Source organism: Ruditapes philippinarum, unplaced genomic scaffold, assembly GCF_026571515.1.
Source record: "Ruditapes philippinarum isolate M1 unplaced genomic scaffold, ASM2657151v2 ctg1618_1_1_1_1, whole genome shotgun sequence".
Lineage (NCBI taxonomy): Eukaryota > Metazoa > Mollusca > Bivalvia > Venerida > Veneridae > Ruditapes > Ruditapes philippinarum.
The window spans coordinates 41,000-54,733 of record NW_026857783.1 but is presented as its reverse complement, the minus strand read 5'-3'; the positions used below and the strand labels follow the sequence as shown (position 1 = coordinate 54,733).

General features: G+C 30.8%; 1 protein-coding gene across 1 annotated transcript; it reads right to left on the bottom strand.

Annotated features, from left to right (window-relative positions):
- Nucleotides 1-6,760: 6,760 nt before the first annotated feature.
- LOC132751018 (uncharacterized) lies at nt 6,761-10,006 on the bottom strand. The gene is made up of 6 exons (XM_060741116.1): nt 9,815-10,006; nt 8,390-8,520; nt 7,965-8,050; nt 7,477-7,596; nt 7,161-7,295; nt 6,761-6,878 (listed from the first exon to the last, which is right to left on the bottom strand). Exons 1-6 carry the CDS (start codon nt 9,956-9,958, stop codon nt 6,862-6,864), a joined length of 633 nt encoding a protein of 210 aa, XP_060597099.1. The 5' UTR covers nt 9,959-10,006; the 3' UTR covers nt 6,761-6,861.
- Nucleotides 10,007-13,734: the final 3,728 nt, after the last annotated feature.

The window sequence follows — 13,734 nt, the reverse complement described above, 5'->3', positions numbered from 1 at the left end:
AATCTGGTATCCATAGATATCACGTGATTAGGTATACTGGCATCTGGTATTTCGAGCGGTCACTAAACTGTAACTGATTTTATAAAGACAGGATCTTTGTTGTCATGATCAGATTAGGCTTATTTATGTGTTTTAGGTAAGGATTTCCTTCCCGTCTTTCAAACTGGTGTTTTATTATGTAACAATACAACTGTCTATATTCTATTTGATTGACAATCGTGTTAGACAACATTTTATTTTTCAATCCATTGCACAAACTAAGCAACCATAATGATTTTTCCTTTTCTTTTCTACATGTTATATTCAACAGTTATTATAACGTTTGGAAAATGTAACAAATTAATCTCTTTAAAGAAACATGAAACTCTCTTGAAAATGTTAAAAGAAATTAAGTATGTCTCTCATATAAAGCTATTTGTTTGAAAGCCGGTCGCATGTTAAATTCAAAACAGCAACAGTTTACTATCAAACAGAAATGTATTGTACATCTAGTCCAGGGAACTTGACATGATTGGTACACTAATATCTCCTGGTATAATTATACGTTCTGTTCATGCAATGTGTATTTGATTTCATCTTTGTTTGTTATAATATAAGCTTCTTGTTGAACAAGTCTGACAACACACACTTCACTATTGCAACAGACGCTTCAATTATATTATCTGACATCATGCCTATAAGGAAACGCGATTTATTAACAAAGCATTAATTGGGTAGCCTGGGCAACAATGAGACCGCTCTTTAATATGGCTGACAAATAACTTAAAGTACTGGATGATTAAGATATTTGATATTTCACTTTGCTATTAAACAAGTTTGTCAAAAAAGACTTAACAATTTAGATTTTTAAAGTATATGTGCGGTATTATACACATTGCATGTTTGTGATTTTTAATTATCTACAAAATATTTATTTACTAGAAATGTGTCATCATGCCACGGATGCCCCCCGCATGCAGCCAAAACTTCAGATGTTATAATATTTAGTTCCAAAGTTGTTTATGTTTTTTTTTTTCATTTTAAGTTCAAACCCCTTAAAACTATTCAATGTAAACACAAACCATTTTTATACAATGTAAAGGCACTGAAATTATTCAATCTTAACCTTTTGTAAAATCATATTGAATATTTGTAGCCAAAATAATGGCCGCATACAGTTCCACAAAAGTATGAGTGCTGAAACTGAAAATTCAAAATTTTTCCAACATTCAACAAAGATAAGTTTGTCTAAAATTATTCAAACTTGAACTGCTTATTCCTAAGATGTATATATATGTCAAATTTGAGTTTAATGTGTACAACCATTGGGAGATAATGAACGGAAACTTAAAATTTCTGATTTTTTTTTCAAAGTTCAAGAGGGATAACTCTGTCAGCTATCATCAAACCAAGACCAAATTCGAAATTGACCAATGCATTCTTATAACATATCCATATCTTTAATTTGAGTTGAATATGTTGGGAAGATAATGAATGGGACCTGAAAATTTCCTTTTTTCAAAGTTAAAGGGGCATAGCTCTGCCAAAAATCATTGAACCATAACAAAATTCAAACTTGACCTCTGCATTTCTTTGACGTATCCATATGTCAAATTTGAGTTGAATGTGCAATACCCTAGAGGAGATAATGAATGGAAACTGAAAATTTCATATTTTTTTCAAAGTAAAAGGGACATAACTCAGCCAAAAATCATTGAACAATGACCAAATTTTAACTTGGCCTGCACATTTCTTTGACATATTCATATGTCAAATTTGATTTGAATATGTAACACTATTGGGGAGATAATGAACAGAATTGAAAATTTCATATTATTTTCAAAGTGAAAGGAGCATAACTCATTGAACCATGGCCAAATTCGAATTGACCTGCCCATTCCTTTGGCGTATCCATATGTCAAATTTGAGTTGAATATGTAACACTATTGGGGAGATAACGAATGGAAACTGAAAAAAAACCCTAAAAATTCCATACTATTTTCATTTTTCAAAGTAAAAGGGGCATAATTCTGTAAAAAAAATCATCAAACCATGACTAAATTCGAACTTGATTTGTATTTTTTCATAATATATCCATATGTCAAGTTTGAGTTGAATGTGTTGTACTGTTGGGGAGATAATGAACGGCAACTGAAATTTTAATAATATTTTCAAAGTAAAAAGGGCATAACTCTGCCAAAGATCATTGAACCATGACCAAATTTTAACTTGACCTGTATTTTCTCATAACATATCCATATGTAAAATTTAAGTTGATTGTGTGCAACCGTTACTAAGACAATGAACGGAAACTGATGATGACGGAATGACAGAATGACGGAATGACGCAACAGGGTAACACTATATGCCCCGGCCTTTATATAGCGGGGCATAACAACTTATTCCCTACAGGTAGCAATTTTGACTGATATAAATCTAAATCACCGTGAGATATTTTATATTTGAGTTGTTTAAGCAAATGTAAACTTCCGTAAACTATTTTCAAAGAAACATTTATTACAGGTAGTTATAACCAATATCCTTTTAATACAGGCATTAAAATATGTTTAATGAAATACGTATACTGATGCAGATAGAGTAGGCATTCTGCTTTATTTTCGAACCACTTTATAATCATTTGTCATAAATTACCAGGTAATGTCAATTTAGATGCATTTTATTTTAAAACCGCGTTCCTGAAATATATACAGGTTTTTTGAACTATAAATGTGATTGAACTTTTTCTGAAAATAAAAAAAAACAATTTAAATAATTATCAGAATTAATTTTCAAAATAACTAGTGATTTTTTTTTCATTTGGTTCCCACGATATTAATTTTGTGTCGATCTATTCTTGATCAATAGTGTGTTTCAAGCGATTTTTCTTTCCGTTTGAATATTGTGCTAAAACGTGTTTGGCAGTTTTACCTTGCTTACTTTCTGGCCGCTCTGGATGCATTTTCTGTTAGACATTTATTATGTTTTAGGCAATAAAATATTATTTTTATGCATTTTAAAATCTTGTATATGGGGGATCCTTCGCATGCAATGAAAACAACAAATTACATTAAATTGAATTTATTTTTGTGATTAAACTAAAGGCTACATGACAAATTTGTCTAAGTGCCGAAAACCATTAGCGATTTCAACATATTTGCCTTTAGACAAAAAGTTAGAAAAAATAAGAGAGTAAAGAAAGTAATTTTGTTTACAGTTAAAATCTGCACAAATATTCAAAGTCCATACAATTACTCGCATGTGTTGTTTTTAATCTTTGCGTAAGTTTGGATAAAGCTTCTATATGCACTCTCATATATTTGGAATATAACCAAGAAATTAACAAAACTATGAACGTTTATAAAAAAGAAAAATCACCTAAGTTATATAAAGACACTATTGTTATGTGTTTTGATAGCAATCGTTTTACTGGAACCGATTTCTTAAAGTCAGGAAGTGATTTATACTATTTGACAAAGGCGATGCCAAATTAAAACTTCATACACTGGATACGACAATTTAACATATTTTCGAAGTACCTAAACGTATGGGTTTTCCTTTGAAGTAAGGCAGAGATGCAAGATGATGTGAGTAAATCATTGTAAGGTTGAATCGGTCTGATTTTAAATCGTGCTATCAAATTTAGATAAGATACATTATTTTCTGGTTTGTAACAAATTTTACTTTACATTGTTTGTTTGTTTACTTTGGGTGATATCATGGAATTGTAAATAATATTATTGGTTTCAAAGTTTGTGTTATTATAGTACAATGCAGTTATTTCTCGATTCCGGCGTTTAAGTTTATTTTTTTGTTAAAAGAAAACAACAAAATTTTTATACGTGACGCATTTAAATTTTAGATGTCATATTTATATCTATTTATTTACAGAAACTAATTTCAGCTAAACTTTTCACCTCATCTGATTTGATACTGATGGAATAACCTTACTGGTATTTGATACTTTTTTTCCTCGTTAATATCATCGAGTCTTTTTGTTTATCGCTATTAATGATGTCTTTTTAACACTGTTCTTGACCATATATATATATAACTATATAGTTATATATATATATGGATAGGATATTTATATAATATAAACGTATTACTGTTCATGATAATCAATTAAAATTACTTTTTGGAGTAAATATTACAGGCGTCCAGTGCAGACCAAGATTAACCGGCACTTTCGAGGCGTCTGATCATCGTCTGCACTGTTCCTATTAAGTCAGTAGATATTTATGAATTTCCCCTGAAAACATATGGTTATGTCAAAAAATAAAGATTGACAATAACATTGAAGATATTCAGCATGGTAAAGATTAATTTCACAGCCACAGCTATTCATTTAATAACGGCTATATTTTTTATATTTAAAATATTTAACTTTTGCTTTCTATCTCATTCTGTATACAGTCAGATTTTTGTTCATACCATTAAAAGTAACAGATGTACTTGAGCTTTTATCTTGTCAACAGTAACGAAACTTTATCACCAGTTTATGGAGAAGACCTACAAATTATGTGCTTAGACAAATGTCCCTGAGACGAATTTCTTTCTCTTAATTGATGACATAGAACTCGCAAGCCAAAGGAAATCAATTTGTTGCTCTAGTGACATAACATCATACTGATACTTACATATTCATCTCAAACAAAACTTAGTCAAAACTGTTTTTAACCGCAACAGAAAAACGTTAGCTGATGACAAAAGAAGGTATGATGCCTCATCACCTCGGTGTGTTTCCATGTATATTTGATTTATTTCATAAAAAAATGAGACATAAATTAAATGTTTTTAAAAAATTACAGCAAACAACCTGTCCTTCATGTAAAAATATTAAATTCGTGTAAGTTCATGAATGAATTTATTGCACTCGTGGAATAAGATAATATTATGCTCGCCAGAGGCTCGCATAATATAATTTTATTCAACTCGTGCAATAAATTCAGTATTGAACTTACACTCATTCAATATCCTCTATGTATTAAAAATTCTATTTATATTATGGTTTATTCTTAATGCGACGCTTTTAATAATGCACTGTGCTATGCTGTGCATTACGGTTTTGTATGTTTTGCTGTTTTTCTTCCCATTTCATTTAAAAAGTTGCTTTTAAAACTACAATGAAAGAGCTTAGGTATATGGCAAGTATCCATGTATCACGGATCTCTACTGAAGGTATGTTAATTATGCCTTTGTATTTTAAAATGGTCGCGATTTTTTGGTTTCTAGAAATCTCTGTCCATTAAAGTTTTGAATCATTTACTAGCATCATGTCATTGTTGATATTTCTGTACTTACTTATAGATCCGGTGCTGTTCTATCTGTTCATTGTCCTCTGCATTCATGTCTGCATCTTTATATTATCACGGCACCCGCATAGATATTAAATGGATGATTTTTACGATGCCTCCGTTTTACTAAATGTATTTTTTTCAAGTTTATTATTTGTTGAAAAGAATATCAGGAAAAATATCTTGATATTCTTTTTTCTCGTTATCAAAAACTTCACATAAAATAGACATATCTTTTTAAGAATAATGCAATATAAAATTGTATAAAATCAATATGCAAATGTATTTGATATGTAAACTACCATTAGAAATAAAATGCACAATAGATATCAAACTAAAACAATCCGAACACAAACAAACCAAAATCTGCCTGTGTAGTGTGCATTTAAACAATACTTCAAAACGTGGTAAAAGAATTATGTGTTGTTAAAAACTAAGTTTTTTTTTAGTAATTTTATGTAAAAAAGTGCATCATTTCACCGTTAGGCGTTCTTCAAAACAGAGATATATTACATGAATGGGCAAAATTTTCTGATTGTGTTTGTGTAAACTATTTTATGCTTTAAAGCTTGTGCTTTCAGGTGATAACCTAATCATGTGTGCAAACTACCGATTAAAAAAATGCTTACACGGAATTCGTCTCTGCGCAATGAAAATAACCTTTCACCTGTTAATGTGATTTTGATCTTGACGGTCTCACCCCGGTACGGAATTAGACCCAACCCGTTGTAGTTAGAAAGTAGTTCTTTTAATTTTTGAAGTGGCCCAGTTTAAGTTCTCTCGATCTAGTTTGATTGGTCAAAATAAAAGTGTATTTATTGCATGTGTGTAGTTTTTGTGTGTTATAGGATGACTTTAAAAGTTGTTTTTTTGTGTATTCTCCAAAAACTCATTTGTTGGCGGAAGGATTAAAAATGTACTGACCACCAGCAGTCAAGAGTTTTCAAAGTGGCGAATTTAAACAGTGTTACAACAGAATGAAGATTTCTGAAAAAAAAGTAGATGGCTAACATGTTATATTTTCGGCCTCATTTGACGTAGATAGTGTTGATGTTTAAAGTTGAAGACAGTGTATAATTCATCAGGAACAGTGGAATTGGGAATTATGCCTCAAATGTGATTGATTTACTATAGAACAAAGCATACGAAAATTCACTAGGCCGACTCCCGACTGTAGGAGTCAAAATGACACATGTTCTTAATACAAATGGAAATGTTTTGAACAGACCCTGTAACAGACCTCAAAGTGTAACATTGATCCTCTATCAGACAACTATTGTGATCTTGGTTTAAGAGGTATGGGGTTTTGTGTTACGCATGACATGTTATATTATGGTTAACATATGCGCCAAATTATTTCATATTTCTGTGATGATTGGACCGGACACGAACTGTTACGGAAAGACAGCCAGAAGACAGAGCCTATAGTTATATCCCCTTTTTTACGGACAAGGGGCAAGGCAAATAAACAAAAAAGCAAGAAAGAAGCCATTTTAAATGCTGCTTTTATTTATTGATGTTCATAGATCAATTCATTCAATATTGTTTGATGTTAATCACATTCCGTTTTCATCAATTTCCGTCAACTTCAAGGGACACACGGAGCTGAAATAATTAAAATAAATGCATCTGTATACATACACTTACAAACAATAATGGAAAACATTATGTCATAGCTTATAATATGTATTAAATGCTAGATGAGGCATTGAGATGTAATTTATGTTGTCTCTTTTTGCTGATTATATCATAATGAATAACATGTATATAAAATTGTTAGAAGCAAACTTTTGAAATATTTAAAGTTTACAAAACTTCCGGAGCAAAACAATAAAATAATTTATTTTGTTAACTGATTTTGATGTTGTAAATGTCATGTGTACTCACTTCCGGTATTTTCTGTAAAATACCAATTCATGCCCTCTATCTCCCCAAACTTGACCCCGGTTGCAGTGAAGATTTCGTGGGAAATATCAGTCCATGGAGCATTATTTAGATTGACATCTCCCACCAGAAACACGGCTTCAATGTTATCAAAATAACCATCAGTCAAAGATGAAGTAACAATGTAAATAAGCGACGAAGAATAATCAAAAACATGATATTCAAAATAATACATAATACATTGTGAATGGGATGAAGGATAGTATATAAGATATTTCTACAGATCATAAAATGTTATGCAAGAAACGAAATAACATACTTATACGGGCGCCCGATAGTGCACATTTCTGGTTCACTTGAAAACTGTCACTTGAACATTGCATCCTCAGAATGAATTTACTTGGACAAGGGGACCAGTAGTACTCATTTACTACATTATCTGTTAAAAAACAATTGGAATTATACATCAATGTTCTGTTTCATAGAAAGAACTCTGCAAGTCAATGATGACATTATTTTTCATAGTCTCAAATTAATGTTATCATCGTGCATAATAATAATAATAAAGTATACAATGTAAATTTTTTGCAATGTATTTTTTATTTTATTTTACATTAAATTTTCTTCAACAAAGAATCATTTCAGGAAAATTCAACATACTCGTACGATCGTATTTAATTGAAAGTTAAAATAATGTTTATCAATAGAATCGCCAGGTTAAAAGTAAATTTACGATACAACTAATTATATCAACACTTAACAAAAATTCTTTAGTTCATAGATGTTTTATAACATCTAGTAACTTACTATTTGGATCTGTGTAAGGGAAAGAAATCATGTTTCCCTGCGTTGTTGCGGTGAGAGTTAAGATATATTCAGTGCATGCAGGTTCGCTAAAAATCCATCGCATGTTAATATAATAATGTATTTAATTAACAAAAATAACATCATAAGCATTTTTTTTCATGAACATATTGTAAGTTGCTCCAACATTACTTGCGTCAAATAACATTTCATGCTAAATTGTTCTGGATTATTTCAAAATTTAGATATAATCAAAAAGTGCATCTAAACTCGTTAGTTTATTTCTTAAATGTTTTTATATCTTACTCATATACACAATTCACGACGATATTAATATTTAAACGTTTGGCTAGATTAATGTCTTGTTTGTAATACAAAATACATGAAACGGATTTATATTACGATAATGTTGCATAGGCTAAACTTACAGTCCAGTGCAAACTCGTTGGTAGGTTGTAGCATCGATCTTGGTTATCATACAGTTGTAATTTGAACTAACTGTAAAAGGTGCTGGGTCGGGAAGCAAAATATAGGCTTGTTTTAGAGTTGCACCTGCAACCTAAATAAAAAAAGACATTAGAACAAATAAATGTCAGATATGATACAAAGTGTTGTCCTGATATTTACAACAGATTTAAGATTCCAAGTTTTTTTGTTTTTTGGTGTATATTGTTTATTTATTTATTTTCATGTAAAAGATTAGATGGTAAGATGAACCAACAAGGACTTATTTTTTATTTATATCTATTTATTTTCACGTTAAAGATTAGATGTTAAGATGAACCCACAAGCACTTATTTATTTATTTATTTATTTATTTATCTATTTATTTTCACGTTAAAGATTAGATGGTAAGATGAACCCACAAGCACTTATTTATCTATTTATTTATTTATTTTCACGTTAAAGATTAGATTGTAAGATGAACCCACAAGCACTTATTTTTTTATTTAATAAAATTTATTTATTTTCCCGTAAAAGATTAGATGGTAAGATGAAACGACAAGCACTTATTTTTTATTTATTTATTTATTTATTTAATATTTTTACGTTAAAGATTAGATGGTAAGATGAACCGAGAAGCACTTTGTTGAGTTTGTGTCATAAAGGCAGACAATATTAAAGTATGAACATTTAATTAATTCCGTATCATTTATAATCTTATCTTAGTTTAAACAATATTGTATTTAAACTTCTTATTTGCATAATAAATAACATTAAAACAAATTTTACGAATTGACAAGAAAGCTTAAATAACTTTAATTACAACTTTCTCCGTGATCAAAATTTCACACATTTTATATAAAAGTTGACAAAATATGCAATATTCAACTTAAATATAAATATCAGTTCTTATTGAATTGTGCTTGCTTTCTTATAAATACATACCATGCTTATAATAATTATTCTTGAGTAATTCAAGATTCGTAAATGGTCTTAAAAAAGGAAAACTTCAAGTTTAAGTTTACTGAAATTAAATTAAGAAAATACAAGGCTAAATTTAACGTTTAATCTTATTAACCAAAATATTAATCTTATTTTAGTTTAATAATTGACAAATACATAGCACTTAAAATCATTACATTTTATTGAAATGTGTTAAAATAGTAAACACATTTTCTTATACATGCAGCAAATGTTTAAAACCATACTGATGTGCATAATGTATTAACAGTGTTTTAAATTGCTTCCACTTATTATTTTTGCGTGCTTTAGAGTATATTTTGAATTGCAACATGAATATATTTTTCAAAGTATTAAAACACTTTAGTTAAGGAAATTTGATATGTTTTAAGTTTCGCAGTTGCTTTTGTCGAATGAAGTATTTTCTAAATAGAACAAAATGAACTTACATTATTATCAAAATCCTCCTGCGTCAACGTATAAGCTGGAATTCTAACCTCACTGAGGCTCTGTGAATTTTCACAGAAGTGAGTATTTTCTCCCAAACTTAAACCAACACAGAAAATTAAAAAAGCAATGATTTGTACGTCCATGTTGACTGTTCTTCTGCCTTGGTACTGTGTTATTAAAATATAGATATTAACAACACTTTCAAAGGCGATATATGAACATATCGCCTTTATATCTATTTGTAATCAAGATATTTTTTTTATTAGTATCAGCTGGAAAGAATCTAATTGGTCGTATATCTAACGGGGAATGACAAAACACTAAACATGACAACCTGTCAAAGTATGCAAAATAGCCATTTTAATAGAGTGTTGAAATTACTATTCCACGCCTCCATACCTAAGAATACAAATATTTGAATTGAAAGACAACTGGGTGAAATATGTTTTTATTTAAGTGACTTTAGCACATTTACTACTTTAAAGTAGATTGATCTACAATGGGTACATTTTCTAACAGTTCAAATATTGATAAAAACAATAGAAATATTTCGTTTTTATTGTTGCTTTAAAAATGTTTGTAAACTATATAATCGAGGGAGAAAACATAACAGCCGCACAAACAAGTAGTCCCTAACCAGTGTTTATTGGCAGTTTAACACCGTTTTTTCTTCTTCTTTGTCTTAAGTGCAAAATCAAGAGAAGTGTTAGAATTTTGCCTTAAGATAATTAAACAATGGCAGATGACGTTCATAAAACAAGATGTATAAAGATAATTATTATTTTTTATTGAATACAATAAATCCTTTGAAATAAGTTGGGCGGAGACTTTTTTTACTTTCTCGTTTGAATCCGCCTATAAAGAAACCACAAAGTTAATTAAACATTAGCAATAAGTTTTGATCAGATATGTCATCTTGGTAATGAGTAAAATAATTTATAGCTTTATACCAAGTCTTTGTCTAAATAGCATTATATTGATTATATTTCATTTTATATTCAATATGTTACCAACTTTACAATATACCATCTATGTTTTACATTTATCTTTCTTTTAAATCAGTGGTAGGACAAATGTTGAGGCTTTAGTAATAAAACATAATCATGTTAAAATATAACAATGTCTCATTATCTGACTAGTTTTCTATACCCATCCTCTTTCTGTTTCGTCATACATGCAAGTATCTGTTTCAATTAACCAAATTATTGTTGTTGTTGTTTTTGTTGTGGTTGTTTTTGTTGTTTTTTTGTTGGCTTTTTTGTCAGATAATAATTATGCTGTCTTTTGGTTTCGTTAGTTATTATTCAAAACTATAGTCAACTCTCACCGATTCTAAATTTAAATAATAATAAAAAAAAAAGACAGTCAAACTGTGGAATTTCGGACTTTTCATGTAATGCCCATTGTTGTTATTACCGGAATAATTTGTCATTACTGTCTATATCTAGAATACATTACCAGTCCTCTGTGTACTTTCAGCTGCTGTTTTTATTAACAAATGTTTATATCAGTGGCGGCAAGGTCGAGTTGCAATCGCGTCGGACTAGTAATTTAATAGAATAGAGAAAAACAGAATCTCCAAAGAAAGCCCAAACACGGCATTATTGAAAATGTTGCAGGCTCGGTTTGATTGAGCCTGTTCATGGACGGTACTGGAAAGTGCAAGTTGCCGTCTAAGACTATAGCACCGGCTTAAGCAGAATTTAACATGAACTTGTAAAATAAGATTCGCTATCCGAATGTATTCAAACCCGAATGTATTCAAACCCTTCAGGGACGAGCCGTTGTATACATGTATATATTAACATAGCTTACTTTTTGCCTTTTCTATTCTTTGCTGGTGAACTTGATTTAAATTGCTTTAGATTTTTTTTGCCTTTTCTATTCTATGCTGGTGAACTTGATTTAAATTGCTTTAAATTTTAAATAGGTATTTCTTAATTATTATTTAAATGAATATAATGTTAGAAAGATAAATTCAGACACTACAAGAAAAACGCATTCCCAGACAATTTAAAGTATAAAGACCCCCAGCATGGTACCGTGACTGCATTAAGGGGCGGGATAGATAGGGGCGAATAGTTATTAGTAACTTCTTCAGGTAACTCGTAGACGACTCAAAGTAAATGGATAAAATAAACTTGTTATATTACCTGAAGATTACTTAGTGTTTAAAATCCTTGTAAAACGAGGCGTTCCAAAATATAGCGTAAAATTGCTCTGCTGGTATGCTCAGCTGGCTAAGCAATCTAGCAGGGCATTCCTAAATATAGTGTTAAAAATGCTCAGCAGGCTAGGCAATTCAGCAGAGCATTCTGAAAATTAGTGTAAAAATGTTCTGCCGGAATGCAGAACTGTCTAGGCAAACTAGCACGGCATTCTTAAATAAAGTATATTTTTTCTGCTGAAATGTCGGGCTGGCAGAGCAATCTAGCATGGCATTCTTAAATACAGAGTAATTTTTTTTTTCTTTTACTCCTTATGCATCCACTTGTAATTCTTATGCCTCTGAAAATTTTATTTTTGTTGCGAGATCTATTTCACTGGTCTTTGTCTGCACCTTTTACTGACATCCTCAAAGACTTCCAGGATTTTGATACAAATGGATTGATAGCTTATTTTGGTTTCTAGTAACTCTCAGGAGTCCATTTTGTTGGTCTGCAACTAATTATATGGCGCTCGTAGACTTTCTGAAATATTTAGTGCCAATGCAGATAATGATATTTTTCACTTCTACGGAACCCGCAAGTGTCTATCTCTTTGGTCTGCGGCTGATTCTGGGACAATCGCAGACATTCAGGAATTTTTGGTGTTAATGCAGATAATGACATTTTTGAATTCTAAGGACCATCCAGAGTCCATTTCGTTGGTCTGCGACTGTTTCTAGGTCACTCGCAGACTTTCAGACATTTTCGCTGCCAATGGAGATAATGACATTTTTACTTCAAAAGGACCCTCCTGAGTCTATTTTGTTGGTCTGCGACTGATTCTGAGTCACTCGCAGACTTTCAGGAATTTTGGTGTCAATACAGATATTGATATTTCTGACTTATTCGGACCTTCCTGAGTGCATGTTTTTTGGTCTGCGACTGATTCTTAGGCTCTCACAGACTTTCAGGAATTTTTGGTGCCAATAGAGATAATTAAATTTTTGACATCTTTTGACCATCCATAGTCTATTTTGTTGGTCTGCGACTGATAATTGGGCACTTGCAGACTTTCAGGTAATTTTGATGCTTATGCAGATAACGACATTTTAGAGTAAAAATGCTCTGCTTCTGACTAAGGGGTCCTTAAAATTAAAAAATGTCATGATCTGCAATGGCATCAAACATCCTGAAAGTCTGCAAGTCTCAAAGAATCAGTCGCAGACCAAAGAAATGTACTCTGGCGGTTCCGTTGAAGTCAGAAATGTCATTATCTCATCGGCATCGAAAATTCCTGAAAGTCTGCAAGTCAGGGTCATCACAGACAAAAAGTCGTATATTTTACAGCACGTTTCATTAATTGGTATTATGATAAATCAAATCTGGTTATTTGTTTCTTTTTTTGTAGAAGCTTTATCATCTGGATATTCACCCTTTATGAGATTTTTTTCTTAACTTACTGAATAACAGGAGAACGAAAAAATGCAATCTTAAATATTTCACTTTACAAAATAAACCGAGATGCATACACAGGATTTTATTCAAGTCTTTGTGTTACATTTACATAATAGATGGTCAATTACACACTATGCTCAGATGACCAAAAGTAAACCAAATAAAAGAGCGCCTGGCTTTCCTATCCGACGAAAAGCAATTACTTAAATTTACTCAGACATAGAGGAAGAGATCTATATGATATTTGTGTGTACCTGCTACCGACTTATAAGTAAACGTTACCTTGATAAAAAAATTATCAAATCATCTATGTTTAA